This window comes from Pelobates fuscus, chromosome 8, assembly GCF_036172605.1.
Source record: "Pelobates fuscus isolate aPelFus1 chromosome 8, aPelFus1.pri, whole genome shotgun sequence".
NCBI classification, from domain to species: domain Eukaryota; kingdom Metazoa; phylum Chordata; class Amphibia; order Anura; family Pelobatidae; genus Pelobates; species Pelobates fuscus.
Genome location: NC_086324.1, coordinates 15,501,707 through 15,515,610, shown reverse-complemented (window position 1 = coordinate 15,515,610; position 13,904 = coordinate 15,501,707). Strand labels below are relative to the sequence as shown.

General features: G+C 43.3%; 1 protein-coding gene across 1 annotated transcript in view; it reads left to right on the top strand.

Annotated features, from left to right (window-relative positions):
• IHH (Indian hedgehog signaling molecule) overlaps positions 1-13,658 on the top strand; it is a 59,871-nt gene extending 46,213 nt beyond the window's left edge. The window contains exon 3 of the mRNA XM_063429293.1: positions 12,040-13,658. Coding sequence (XP_063285363.1) covers positions 12,040-12,707 — 668 coding nt within the window. The 3' untranslated portion in view covers positions 12,708-13,658. The remainder of the gene's footprint in view (positions 1-12,039) is intronic.
• The last annotated feature ends 246 nt before the right edge of the window (positions 13,659-13,904 follow it).

Genomic DNA, 13,904 nt, shown 5'->3' with positions numbered 1-13,904 from the left:
GAAATATGGCATAGACCAAGCTTATCTTAATACGTACAGTATATGTGAAAAGTAAAGTGCCGTGATGTGTAAATTTTAAACATCGTAGTCATACTGGTCAAATATCTATCACTTAACCCCTTAAGTGCCGTATGTACAAGTGAAAAAGTGGTCTGTCCCCACATTGTATGTTGTATGTCCCCTTGCTAGGGGAAAGTCTGTTGTGTGAGCAGCGTGCTGGGAAAAATGTATGTGAACTATGTTACCAGTTACGTATATACAGATGCGTCTGCTACTGTGTAATAATATATGTATTTATACCAGATGTTGATATAGTACTTGCTATGTGAATTGTTGTATGTCTTATTGAATGGCAGGGGTCAGTGAACATGGTGTTGCAAAATGCAAGTGCACTGGAGATCTGCCGAGTGCCCTATAGGTGGCAGTGTAGTTGGATACTGATTGGTATGTGAAATGTTGTTTGTCTGTTGACCTATAGGTGTCAGTGTTTTGGTGTTTGTAAAACCCCATGAAAATTGTCAATGTACTTGACAGACCTGTAGGTGGCAATGTTGATAGAACCACAGTTGGTCTTGATGTGAAATGTAAATTATTGTGAATTAAACCTGAAGTTAAGCCCGTGCTGGAGTTTAATTTATGGTTTATGGTTATGTTTAAAACAATCTTATGTGTAATTTATATTGGCTGGTAAATTGTATATGACATGTGAAGACAGTTTTGCTGTTGACCAGTAGGGGTCAGAAATGCTGATTGTATGTTAAAAATACCCTTTAACCCCTTAAGGACCAAACTTCTGGAATAAAAGGGAATCATAACATGTCACACATGTCATATGTCCTTAAGGGGTTAATCCTACCGTTTGACATATAGGAGTCAGTATAAAAGCGAAAATGCTGTAGTTAGTTTGTTTGCTTATGAAGTGAAATAAAGTCTGAGAAGCCTGTAGTATACTGATTGACCGGTAGGGGTCAGCATGTAGGCGAAAATGCCGTGGTTCGTTGGTTTGTACACGAAATGCAATAATGTCTGAGAAGCCTGTAGTACACCGAATGACCGGTGGGGGTCAGTGTGAGGTGAAAATGCAGTGGTTTATTGTTTTGTACATGAAAAGCAAAAACGTCTAAGAAGCCTGTAGTACACTGAATGACTGATAGGGGTCAGTGTGTAGGTGAAAAATGCAGTGGTTCGTTGATTTGTACATGAAATGCGATAATGTCTAAGAAGCCTGTAGTAAACCAAAAACCGGTAGGGGTCAGTGTGTAGGTGAAAATGCAGTGGTTTATTGTTTTGTACATGAAAATGCAAAAAATGTCTGAGAAGCCTGTAGTACACCGAATGACCGATAGGGGTCAGTGTGTAGGTAATAAAATGCGGTGGTTCGTTGGTTTGTACATGAAATGCAATAATGTCTAAGAAGCCTGTAGTACACCGAATGACCGGTAGGGGTCAGTGTGTAGGCGTAAATGCAGTGGTTCGTTGGTTTGTACATGAAATGCGATAATGTCTAAGAAGCCTGTATTTCACCCAAAGACCGATAGGGGGTTTAAACGAATGATATGCATAAACATGCAATGGTTTTAGAACAGACTTAGATAAAATGTAGCCGTAAAGTGAGGATCTGACCCGTGCATGGTGCCGTGGGACTGATGCCTGGCGTAACGGGTAGGTCGACTTACGGTTTGTGAGTCACTTGGGCACCATCCACGGCGATGGATTGAAGAAAAAAGGTGGTAGGCCGGAAAAGCCTGTGGCTGGATTCCTGACACAGCTCAGCTTAGAAAACCTCATGGAGTAATCAGGTAAAATGGCGTCTGGATAACCCGGAAGTGGAAATCATTCTGATGCTGACCTCAAGCGATATGAGTCAGCTAAGGGGTGTCCCTTATATAGGGGAGTGAATTAATTTAAGCCCCTCCCACAAATACAGGTCAAATGGCCTTAATACATATATATAGTTAATGCATTGCTAAACACAAATACACACACCAGGCAAGCCATAAGACTTGCTTTTCACACACTTTAACTCACTCTCACTTTAACAGTGCTCTCACTACTGCAAGGGATTCTGGGTAGGCGTATGCAAATGAGCTCAACAAAGAACCAAATTTTTCCCTTATTATTCCACTTTATACATGGATTTCTTGGAGTATGTGTTTGCTGTATACAACAGCTTTGAACACACAACTCAGGACAGGGGCGGACTGAGAACCCTCAGGGCCCCCGGGCAAAATAAATCCAGGGCCCCCTTACAGGCCCCACCCATACTCTGCAGCAAGCGCCACCCATGTTCCGCCTCCATGCACCGCCTCCAGCCACACCCAACACAATCTTTAGACACAAGGAACAAAAGTGCAATAATCCCTTCAAGGCCCCAGTAGAGACTACAATTGAGGGCTAATGAGCCATGAAGGGGGGTCTTTCTAGCAGAGGCTATCTCAGTGTCCTTTAGAGAGTGTGTTAGAAAGAATACCCTCCAGGTCCCATTAGAGACTACAATGGAGTCTAATGGGGCCTGGAGGGGGGTCTCTCCAACACTCTGGTTCCTATTCACAATATAGCAACACAACATAGCTCGCTGATACCTAGGCCAAGTTGGCTCCTCTTACCTTAATTACTGTTGCTGGCTAGCAGTCTGTGGGCTTGCTGGAAGGCTGTGGGCTTACTGGCTGCGGCTGGCAGGCTGTGGGCTTGCTGGCAGGCTGTGGGCTTGCTGGCTACTGCCGGCAGGCTGTGGGCTTGCTGGCTGCGGCTGGCAGGCTGTGGCTTGCTGGCTGTGGCTTGCTGGCTGGCAGGCTGTGGCTTGCTGGCTGGCAGGCTGTGGCTTGCTGGCTTTAAGCCTAACTGGTGGCCTGTGGGCTGGCTGGCTGGCTACTGGCCAGCCTGTGGGCTGGCTGTCTGGCTGGCCGGCCTGTGAGCTGGCTGGCTTGCTGGCTACTGGGGCACTCGTAGATTATTTAAAGAAATAATCCATGCACAATAACCACTACTGCTCTGTGTAGTCGTTATGGTGCCAGGAGGGCCGGGCCCCCCTCCTAGAGTAAGTAGTCAAACCGTTTAAGAACAGTTTGACAACTTACCTGGGGTCTGCTGGGATATGAGGCTGTAGTAGGGTATAGGAGCAGTGGTGCAATGTGTAAGGGGTGCAGTGTGTGTGAGGGGGTGTAGTGTGTGAATGTGTAGGGTGTCTGGGGCAATGTGTGTACGAGGGGGCTGTGTATGTGTGTGGCAATGTTAGTATGGGGGGCTGTGTGTGTATGGGTGGGCAGTGTATGTGTGTGTGAGGCAATGTGTGTAAATGTGTATGGTCTGTGTGGGGGCAGTGTGTGTGTGTGTATAGGGGGCAGTGTGTGAATGTGTATGGTGTGTGGGGGCAGTGTGTTTATTGGGCTAGAGTTCACTCTCACCACTGCGACCACCAGGAATACCTGGTGGTCACAGTGTTGAGAGTGAACTCTAGCCCGTAGCTCCAGGGCTAGAGTTTACTCTCGCAAGAGCCGCAACGTTGCCGTGGTAACCGCGGCAATGATCTGTGCTCGCGCAAGAAGGACCCAGAGGAGCTGCAGGCTGAGCTCCCGGGTCCTCTCTTCCTCCCTCCCCTGCCGGCTGCCCGCACAGTGCCTGCAGACAGGGAAGGGGGCAATTGCCCTCCTCTTATTCCCCCCTCCCCCTCTTCTTCCCCCCTCCCTCTCTTCTTACCTCCCTCCCTCTCTTCTTACCTCCCTCTCTCTCTTCTTACCTCCCTCTCTCTTTTTACCCCCCTCTCTTTTAACCCCCCTCTCTTTTAACCCCCTCTCTTTTACCCCCCTCTCTTTTAACCCCCCTCTCTCTTTTAACCCCCCTCTCTCTTTTAACCCCCCCTCTCTTTTAACCCCCCCTCTCTCTCTTTTAACCCCCCCTCTCCCTTTTAACCCCCACCTTCCCTCTCTTTTAACCCCCCTCCCTCTCTCTTTTAACCCCACCTCCTCTCTTTTAACCCCACCTCCTCTCTTTTAACCCCCCTCCCCCTCTCACCCCCCCTCCCTCTCTCAACCCCCCTCCCCCTCTCAACCCCCCCTGTCTCTTTTAACCCCCCTCTCTCGTTTAACCCCCACCTTCCCTCTCTCTTTTAAACCCCCTCTCTCTTTTAACCCCCCCTCTATTTTAACCCCCCTTCTCTTTTAACCCCCCCTCTCTTAACCCCACCTTCTCTCTCTTTTAACCCCCCCCTCCCTCTCTCTTTTAACCCCCCCTCCCTCTCTCTTTTAACCCCCCCTCTCTCTCTCTTTTAACCCCCCCTCCCCCTCTCAACCCCCCCCCCCATCCCTCTCTCAACCCCCCCCCCCCCCATCCCTCTCTCTTTTTACCCCCTCCCCTGTAGCGTGGACGAGCGGCTTTCCGGTCCGCGGCCGGAGTGATAGGAAGGTGCACACTGTGCACCTTCCTGCCAGTCCGGCCGGGTACAGGAAACAGAAACTTCTGTTCCGCGCGGAACAGGAGTTTCTGTTTCCTGTACCCGGCCGGACTGACAGGAAGGTGCACACTCAGTGTGCACCTTCCTATCACTCCGGCCGGGCACCGCGGACCGGAAAGCCGCTCGGCCACGCTACAGGGGAGGTGAGAAGCTGCAGCCGCCTGAGCGCTCTTAGGAGAGCGCTCAGGCGGCTGCAGCATTTAAAGGGGCGTCCGGGCCCCCTGATGGCGGGCCCCCCTCCCGGCCGGGCCCTCGGACCATGTCCGAAGTGCCCGACCGGTCAGTCCGCCCCTGACTCAGGAAGAGGAGCAAAGCCAGTGAACCACTCATAGACAGCTGTTTCATTGTTAATGCAACTCATGAACATGAGGTTGGTTACTAGCTTGCATTGGAGGCTTAGTGTTATTTGTACAGTACATGACAACAGAGTTGTGGTGGGGAAAAAGTGAGTTGTGTTTCAAAGCTGTTGTATACAACAAACACATTTTTCAAGGAATCCATGTATAAAGTGGAATTATGAGGCAAAAATGTGGTTCTTTGTTGAGCTCATTTGCAAACCCCTACCCAGAATCCCTTGCAGTAGTGAGAGCACTGTTAAAGTGAGATAGTTAAACAACTTACTATAAAATGTATATATATAAATGTATATATATGTACATGTGTTTTGTTTTTGTTTTTTTCTTTACTTTATGTGTCTTAATCTACAATTACCATTTACTGGTACTAGAAAGTCTAATAAAATGTATTACTTAATTTCCTAACTAACCCAGGCCGGAGAACAGAACATTATCTGTAGATTGGAAGTGTGTTTGACCAAGGCCTCCTCACTTTCTTTGTTTGTACAGAGTGCTGCATAATATGATGGCCCTTTGCGAGTCAGCCCCTTACCTGCAAACCTGAATATTCGACTCCTCATGTTTCCGTCTTTGCCCAAACTCCCTCTTTATTGCCAATATGTTTCAGTATACGCAGGGTAGAGAAGAGTTAACAAATGTTAAAATATTGCTGCCACTTCTTGGCCTATCGGCATTCCTCAGACATTGGATCTGCAGATGTAACCCCATCTTTGCATATCTAGATATTTTAGCAATTAATGGTTAATGATTAGACCCGGCTTTCCTGTTGCTGGAGTGAGCTGGTCCTGACAGGTCCTATCCTGCCCCGCACTCCTGCTGTGATGTTATATGGCAGCTTCGGGTCAGGAAGGTACTTGCTCAGATACAGGGATTGCAAACGCAGCAATGAGCCTGTTAGACAGACACACATAAGCAGGGCCATGCTCTTACAACAGGGATACAAAGACACATCTATAATTCTATGACATCTACTGGGGATGAAAATAAAGAGTCACTGCTTTATACTGAGGACACCCCATACAAAGGCCTCTACTTTTAAACGACTTTAGTATTTTTTTTTTTAACAACAAAACTGCTGTTTAAGGATTGATACATGTATTAGTAATTTAGATAGCCTAATACATATATAATTTGTTTTATATTGTGAAATTAAGTGGTGTAGGTGCCTGAATTTCACACTGTGTTATGGTTATAATAATTTGACAACACAAAAAAAACCTCATGGAAATCACAAATCACGTTTCCAATTCAGAAAATGGTTGTATTTCAGGGGGAGGGGGAGGAGAATAGGGTTTTTGTTTTGTTTTGTTTTTTATTTCAAGCTCTGGTCTAACTTTTACATGTCATTTCTCAAGGCATCACGGCTTGCTGCTTAGTCAAATTTTGATACATGACTTCAAAGCACTAAATGTATAGACAAGTAAAATAAAAAAATGCTCACATTATTACTCTGATAGCTACACGGCACGTTTTATGCTTTCTGAAATTTCGCTAATGATTCCTCAATTAGTCAATTCAATATTTTTCTGGTCATATTTCTCAGTTCATTACTCCATAGTAGATCAGGAAAAACAGCTTTCAAGACAATTTGCAGTGAATACTAATACCACACAGGATCTAAAAAGCCTTCAGGACTATAACCACCTGCAAATGGGAAATTGAGTAATTGAAAATCACTTTGCTCATTTGTCAGTTGTTTTGTGTTTTGCCCTGTGCATTCTAGGGGATGTTATTGCGAGAGGCAGGACATCAGACAAGTAACCTTGGTTGTATGGACAAGGTCTACAACTGACAATTTCTGACATTCCTATGTAGGCATTTAGCAGTGATGGGGTTAATTAAATTGTTGAGTAGCAGCGCGATGCCCTCCTTTGCCACTCATGTTTTTGTTCTTTTCATCCTGTGGGAGATTCAGTGCAGTAGCTAGAGGTCCAGTAGCCTAGTATCAGACCTTCCTGACTGATCTCCTTGCAGAGATTGAAATATGGTTAAAGAGGTGTATGATGTAAATGTGTGTAAAGCGTGTCTGTCCGTGGGTTAGTGATTGGGGAAAAGACACAGGAAGCGAGGGCTATTACTGCACTGCTAATTGAGCATTACCCTGCCTCTAATCACATCGCACAAGGTAAGCAGGGGGAGAGTTGGGAACCGGGAGGTTAGGTAGGGACAGATACTCAAAGGAAGGAAAGAGTGGAGAGGAGGAGGACAAGGTAGCGAAAGAGAGGAGGTGAGACGAGAGGGGAGGGAAGCAGAGAAATGCCAGATTGCTCCCCTCTGCGGTCACACGCGGCATCTTAAACCCACATCCCCAGACCACAGAGAACACACAGCCCAGCCCAGCAAAACAAGACAGATATTAAAAATAATCATAGTTAGGACCTTGGAAAAGTTCAAAACAACCTGATCGCCTATATTTAAACCATAAGCAAACAGGGGTTTGTGGCGGAGAGGTGTGTGTGTCAGAGGGGGGGCACAGGGAGGGGACCATTCCTGAAATAACACCTCTGCTTTGCCAGAATGCACAGAGAAGTGGAATGGAGAGCTTGTACAATCCCAAATACAAGGGTACAGGGTCAAAATAACTAAATATATCAGACTTGAAAAAAATAGGAAAATAACTATTTTATAGAGGGGTTAAAGTCAGGTTCTATAACCAGATATTAGAAGAAGAACATTCTACAGCTTCCTAATCTGTATTTTATGGCTTTTGTGTAGCAGACAGAAATATGTGAACTCTTACTAACTAGCTGGCCCCGAATCTGACCCCAGTATTACAGTATTAGTGTAAATTGGCAGATATTATGGGGTGAATGAGTAGGCTGTCCGTATAAATGGGTAGACTTTCAGGATCTCCAGAAGAATCGACAGGTTGTCTGATTGAATGGACAGAATCTTGGGTTCTCTGGGTAAACAAGCAGACTCTAATGGTATCTGAGTAGATTGGAAGATTTGCATAGAGTTCCTCGGAATCTTGGTGATTGGACTGATTCTCAGCGTTTCAGTGTGAATGGACCGATGCCTATGGTCTTTGGTACGGATCAATTAGTAGATTCCCAGGAGCAATTATTTGAGTCTCATGCAAACTTTTAAACTCTTTGAAGATATGTTGAAATTCGAAATGTCCCAGGGAAACGGGTGGTTTCTCATTGTCTCACTGTGAGTCACAGGTTTTCTGGGTTTGGGGGAAATGGATAGCTTCTCTGCGTGAGTGGACAGTTTATCAGTGTCAGAGAGTGAATGGATGGATTCCCCCAGTCTCTGTGAGAGAATTGTTGAATACACGTAACACAATTAAGGATTGGATGTATTTAAGAGTTTAGGGTGTACATAAGCCATTTGGATAACATAAATGCTGTTTCACAGCATAAGATCTTCACAGTGTGCTGTAAGAAGGTTAAATGGACCTCTAAGCACCATAACAACTGCAATGCTTTGTAGTGCTTATATCCCAGGTGCTATCCCAGGGTAGGATGTCAAATTGTTAACAATCTGATGCCCACGCTCCTTCCGATCTGCATAGATAAACTAAAACCAGATTTCATAATTTTACATTACTGTATCATCTTTTGTCTTATCATAGCCTCGCAGGCCTGATGGATTACAGACGCCCAATAGAGACAGGTAAATGGCAAACTGTCTGTAAGCTAAGCAGTTAAACTGCTTACCCTGGGATTTCACCAAGGTGATTCCTGAGACACTGCATACTGTAGTAGTTATAGTGCTTAGAGTATCCCTTTAATGTAATTAGGCTATTTCAGAACATCTTGTGACCAACTCAGAAAATATACTAGTATGCATATAGTTAAAGGGACACTATAGTCACCAGAACAACTACAGCTTATTGAATTTGCTCTGGTGAGTAGAATCATTCCCTTTAGGTTTTTTGCTGTAAACACTGTATTTTCAGAGAAAATGCAGTGTTTACATTACAGCCTAGTGATAACTTCACTGGCCACACCTCAGATGGCTGTTAGAGATCCTTCCTGGGTCATGGCTGCCTAAAATGCATCCAAACATTCAGTGTCTCCTCCCTCTGCATGCAGACACTGAACTTTCCTCATAGAGATTCATTGATTCAATTCATCTCTATGAGGAGATGCTGATTGGCCAGGGCTGTGTTTGAATCATGCTGGATCTGCCCCTGATCTGCCTCTTTGTCAGCCTCAGCCAATCCTATGGGAAAGCACTGTGATTGGATCAGGCTATCACATGTCAGCAGACTGCTTGTTTTTCCTGAGTCTAACAGCATGCAGATTTACAGCTTCAGGCTTGAATACAGTAAGATTTTGCTATATTTATGGAGGCATGAGGGGCCCAGGGGGGCTAGATGGTGGTTTTAACACTATAGGGTCAGGAATACATGTTTGTGTTCCTGACCCTATAGTGATTCTTTAAGTAATAGCTCATCTGGGCACCGCTGATATTGTGAGTTACTTGTCCTTTGATGATCAATCAACCTTTAGGATATAAGTAAGCAGTGGGTGGTTAGATAGGTGGGAGAGAAAAAACGCAACAGACAGAGGAAGTTAAATCGAAAAACAGATTACATTAACCAAGTGATAATTCTGTCACTTCATTGGTCAGTGTGAATTGTTTTAAGAAGTCTGATTCTCAGAGATCTTCCTGAAACAAGTGCTTTCACCTGACAGGTACTCACTCCCCTACTGGCACCGCAGACCTTCTCTGCATAGCTCAGTATTTGTGATAGGGTTTTAGTTTGTGATTCTGGGTTTTAGTTTGTGATTCTGGGTTTTTATTTGTGGATTTTGGGATGCGGGAAGCATCAATTCCCAGGATGGATTTGATTCATTCTGCTCACTCTATATTCAGTGGGGGGTTTTTACTTCCTGTTTTCATGATTATTTATTTTTTTATAACTCTGTGGTTTTTGTTATTTTATTTTTATAAACAGTAGTTATAATTATATCTTTTACTAATATTATGACGGCAAGATAAATATATCCATTACATTTACAAATTGAATTCACGTAGTAATCACAACAAGATATCAGTTTGTCTCCGCTAGTATTTGTCTATCTACCTATTTATCCATCTGTCTGTCTATCCGTCTGTCTGTCTGTCTGTCTGTCTATCTGTCTGTCTGCCTATCTATCTATCTGTCTGTCTTTCTGTCTGTCTATCTATCTGTCTGTCTGTCTGTCTATCTATTTGTCTGTCTGCCTGTCTGTCTATCTGTCTATCTATCCATCTATCTATCTATCTATCTATCTATCTATCTTTCTACCTATCTATCTATCTATCTATCTATCTGTCTGTCTGTCTATCTTTCAATACACAATTTGTAGTTGTGTTAATAAAAGGTGTAAATTAATAGACAATGAAACAAAGTATCTTAAATGCATGGTCACAATCCCTTAAATCATACACACCTAGTTTGCCTCGTCATCATTCAATTCCATGTCGTCAGTCCTAGTGGTACCCAACATAGCTCACTGTGGATTATGTTTCGTTATGTTTCGCTGGGGTGTGCAGTTATTATGTGCATACATGGTATGACCGGTATTTTTGAAGTGAATTTCTCTCATCCTGTTAAATAGCTGCCAAGGTTAATAATCAATGTAGCATTGGATATCTTAAACATAAAGTGTATTAAAGCCGCCTGGTGACTGTGATTACCGTAGCACCCTTTTAATTGTCTCCAGTAGAGCTCATCCCTGCCAAATGGTTCGTTCCCCCCTCCCCCCCATGAAATTGGGATGGTAGGGTTCCGGGCCTGATATGTGTAGTTCAGTATCTGCCATCCGACCCGTCCACAGAGGACAATTCCCACACATCCAATGTTATTGGATTTACAACCATATATTATTATTGACCAGCCCCTGGAATCACTATAACAATGTAGCAATAGTGTTTTTCCATCCGATAGTCTGATTCTCATTTTTTATTTAATCACCTAATATTCACCTTCCTAGGTGATTTACGGCTGACCACGTACCATGAGATTTATAGCAGCTGCCTTTTGGCTACCCCTGGTCTAAACGGAAGCAAACCATACGAAGCCCGTTGCCATGCTAGCTAAGACTATTTTTATTATACAGGGAGAGCATGATGTGAATTGTAGTCTGTGGTAGATGCAGGGACAGAGGTAACAGTCTCTTCTGTGTCTTTCTATGTGTCTCCTTCATCCTTACATGGATACTCCACCAACTTTTAAGCTGACTTCCCTGCTATAATTACAGAGTTTATTTATATCAGTAACCTCTTCCTTCATAGGCTCCCGGCTCCTCTGCAGTGAAGGTACTTATTGTGCCGATTTGTCCCTACTGGGTTTGTGTGACTCTTTATGTGAACCACAACCTTCGTCTCTCACCGCAAACCTGTTTTCCTTCACCATTAGCCACTGTGCTCAGGTGAAGTCGCTTTGGGGTTTACCTTCCACACTTCACTGTGTATAGTGAGGACACTGTGTATCAAGAGCTGCTTCATTAACTCTAATTCTCATCATCACCAAGAACCCATGGACTCTTGGCATTCAAACTATATCCTCGCTGCTCTTTATTCCAGTTGAACTGCAAATCTCAATAGCCTCAGCCAGGCCATGGAGCTCTGTACCAAGAATAAGCACCATGTTTAACTCTGACTGTTCACAAAGCAATTCCCACGACTCTCATTCATCCATAGCTAGAACAACATTTTTAATATCATTAACTCACGGAATGCCAGGTGGAGTGAGTGCATCTTTTTTTAAACACTCGTTTAGCATTGATATAACAGTAGATCACTGTTTAAACATCTTGGAGGATTTACATAAAACATTATATTTTAACCGTATTCTTGGATTATAATTTCTCTTCTCTCTAATTCTACGGCCGTCAATAAATCTTTCTGGAGTCTCAACTTACCTTTTGCTGTAAGAAGCATTATAGGCGTAGACGTCATACATACACTTCCCTGACTCAGGGCTCCATTGAAACCGTTATATTTAGAGGTTGCCAGACAGCAACACTTTGATGTGGTGTTTTTATGAGGGAGAGGCAGAAAAATACATATTCAAAGAGAAATTATATACCTATAAGCAGGGACTCTTGGCCAATATAGTAAAAAGTAAAAATATAAAAACAGAGGTAGACACTTGTATTTAGTTTAAAATTAAACAAAATGACACTACCATATGTTTAAAATAAATTAGTCATTGATTTTTTTAATTTTATTTCAAAGCTATGTATTTTAAATTGCTACTTTGTTGTGACTTTTCTACCGTTCTTTCTCCAGAACATTCTGCTGCAGCCAAGACTGGTGGTTGCTTCCCAGCGAGCGCCACGGCCACCATAGAATCTGGGGAGAAGTTGCCCGTGTCTGACCTGCGCCCTGGCATGAAAGTTCTGGCCATGGACAGTGATGGCCACTTCACATACAGTAGTTTCCTGACATTTTTGGATAAGAATACTCATGTAGAAAGTCTGTTCCAGGTGATAAAGACTTTTGACCCTCCTCGACAGCTTTTCCTAACTCCATCACATCTCATATTTGTGGCAGACAATTTCACCAGCAAGCCTACTGATTTCCAAGCAGTGTTTGCTGGCCGTGTGACACCAGGGCAATATATACTAGTCTCAGGTGTGCCAGGCCTCTTACCAGCAAAGGTAAGCTCAGTGAGTACGGAAACAGACATTGGGGTCTATGCTCCCCTCACCCAACATGGGACAATAGTGGTGGATGACGTGGTAGTTTCCTGTTTTGCACTGGTACAAAAACAGAGGCTATCTCAACTGGCATTTTGGCCCCTCCGAATATTTTACAGTCTAGGAGTAATGGGGGGAAATCAATCATCCCAACTGGATGGTCTTCACTGGTATAGCCAAGCTCTTTATAACTTGGGCAGAGTAATACTTCACAAAAGTGAGTTCCATCCTCAGGGCATTCTTCAACTAGAGAGCTGAGTGTGAAATTAGAGATTTAAACATCAAATAAAGATGAATGCTACTGTATTGGGTACATTAACAGTATCATTCTATTTGGTCTACTGATCCTTCCCGAGAGACACCCCTGTAGATTACTAGAAGAAAAGGGAGTAAAGATACAGTGAAGGATAATAGTGATATATACATCTCTGATGCAGTAGTTGAATAAGATGTGGGACATCTCTAAAGAAAGCTCTTTAGATGCCATTGAAACAAGCTTCCAATATAATACTCGCATAGAATGAATGATCTGGCCATGTTATATAGAGTGCCAGGTCACCACAATGGTACCACAAGAGCAATGTGAAAAAGTAGCTACCTATTTACCAAAGCATCATGAATGACCATGTGGCAACCTCAAAACTAATCAAATTTCCCAGGATATTGAATTGCCCAGTCAGGTTTAGTAGTTCTCATTTTTTCTAACAATTCTATAAATTCTTTCACAAATTACTTGGCAAACTTAACAAATCAATGAATAAGTACAGTTTGGAAACCCATGTGGAGAAGTCTGTTGTTGCTTAGTCTTTCAAGGTACTAATTCACTGAGACACTGACATCTCGTAGTGATGATTTTGCCTGCCATTATTATTTACTGGTTCTAGGCTTTCTGCTGCTAATGGGTTGTATTTATACTAGAACAGACATAATCCTCAATAACTCTATTGCTTGCAGTTATTTATATTGCGGTAGATTGAATCGTTTTGTATACTCAAAAGTAAAACTTGCCCTTATGCATTAGACGAGACAGAAAAAGGAACTGCCGTCTTTCCCCGAAAATAAGACCGGGTCTTATATTAATTTCCCCCCCCCAAAAAACGCACTAGGGCTGATTTTCGGGGGATGTCTTATTTTGGGGGAAAATGGTAGTAGATGGAGTGTAGTCTTCATTAAATTAAAACCTTTAGTTTGCTTGCAGGTACGGTTTTAATGAAAGAACTTTGAATTGGGAAATTTAAGAGTGCCAGCGGGAAAACCATAGAATTCTCACCATTTGTTACTGTCCATCAAATGGGACTCATCTTTAATAATTTTTTACAATAATTCACATAGTGAACAGACTGGCTCAGAGTACCTTATTATAACTCTCCCATTATTGCCGGTAGAAAGGTCAGCACATTAGCAAAAATTTGAAATGGGCTCCAAAACAGTCAAAAATTGTGAAAATGTTCTATC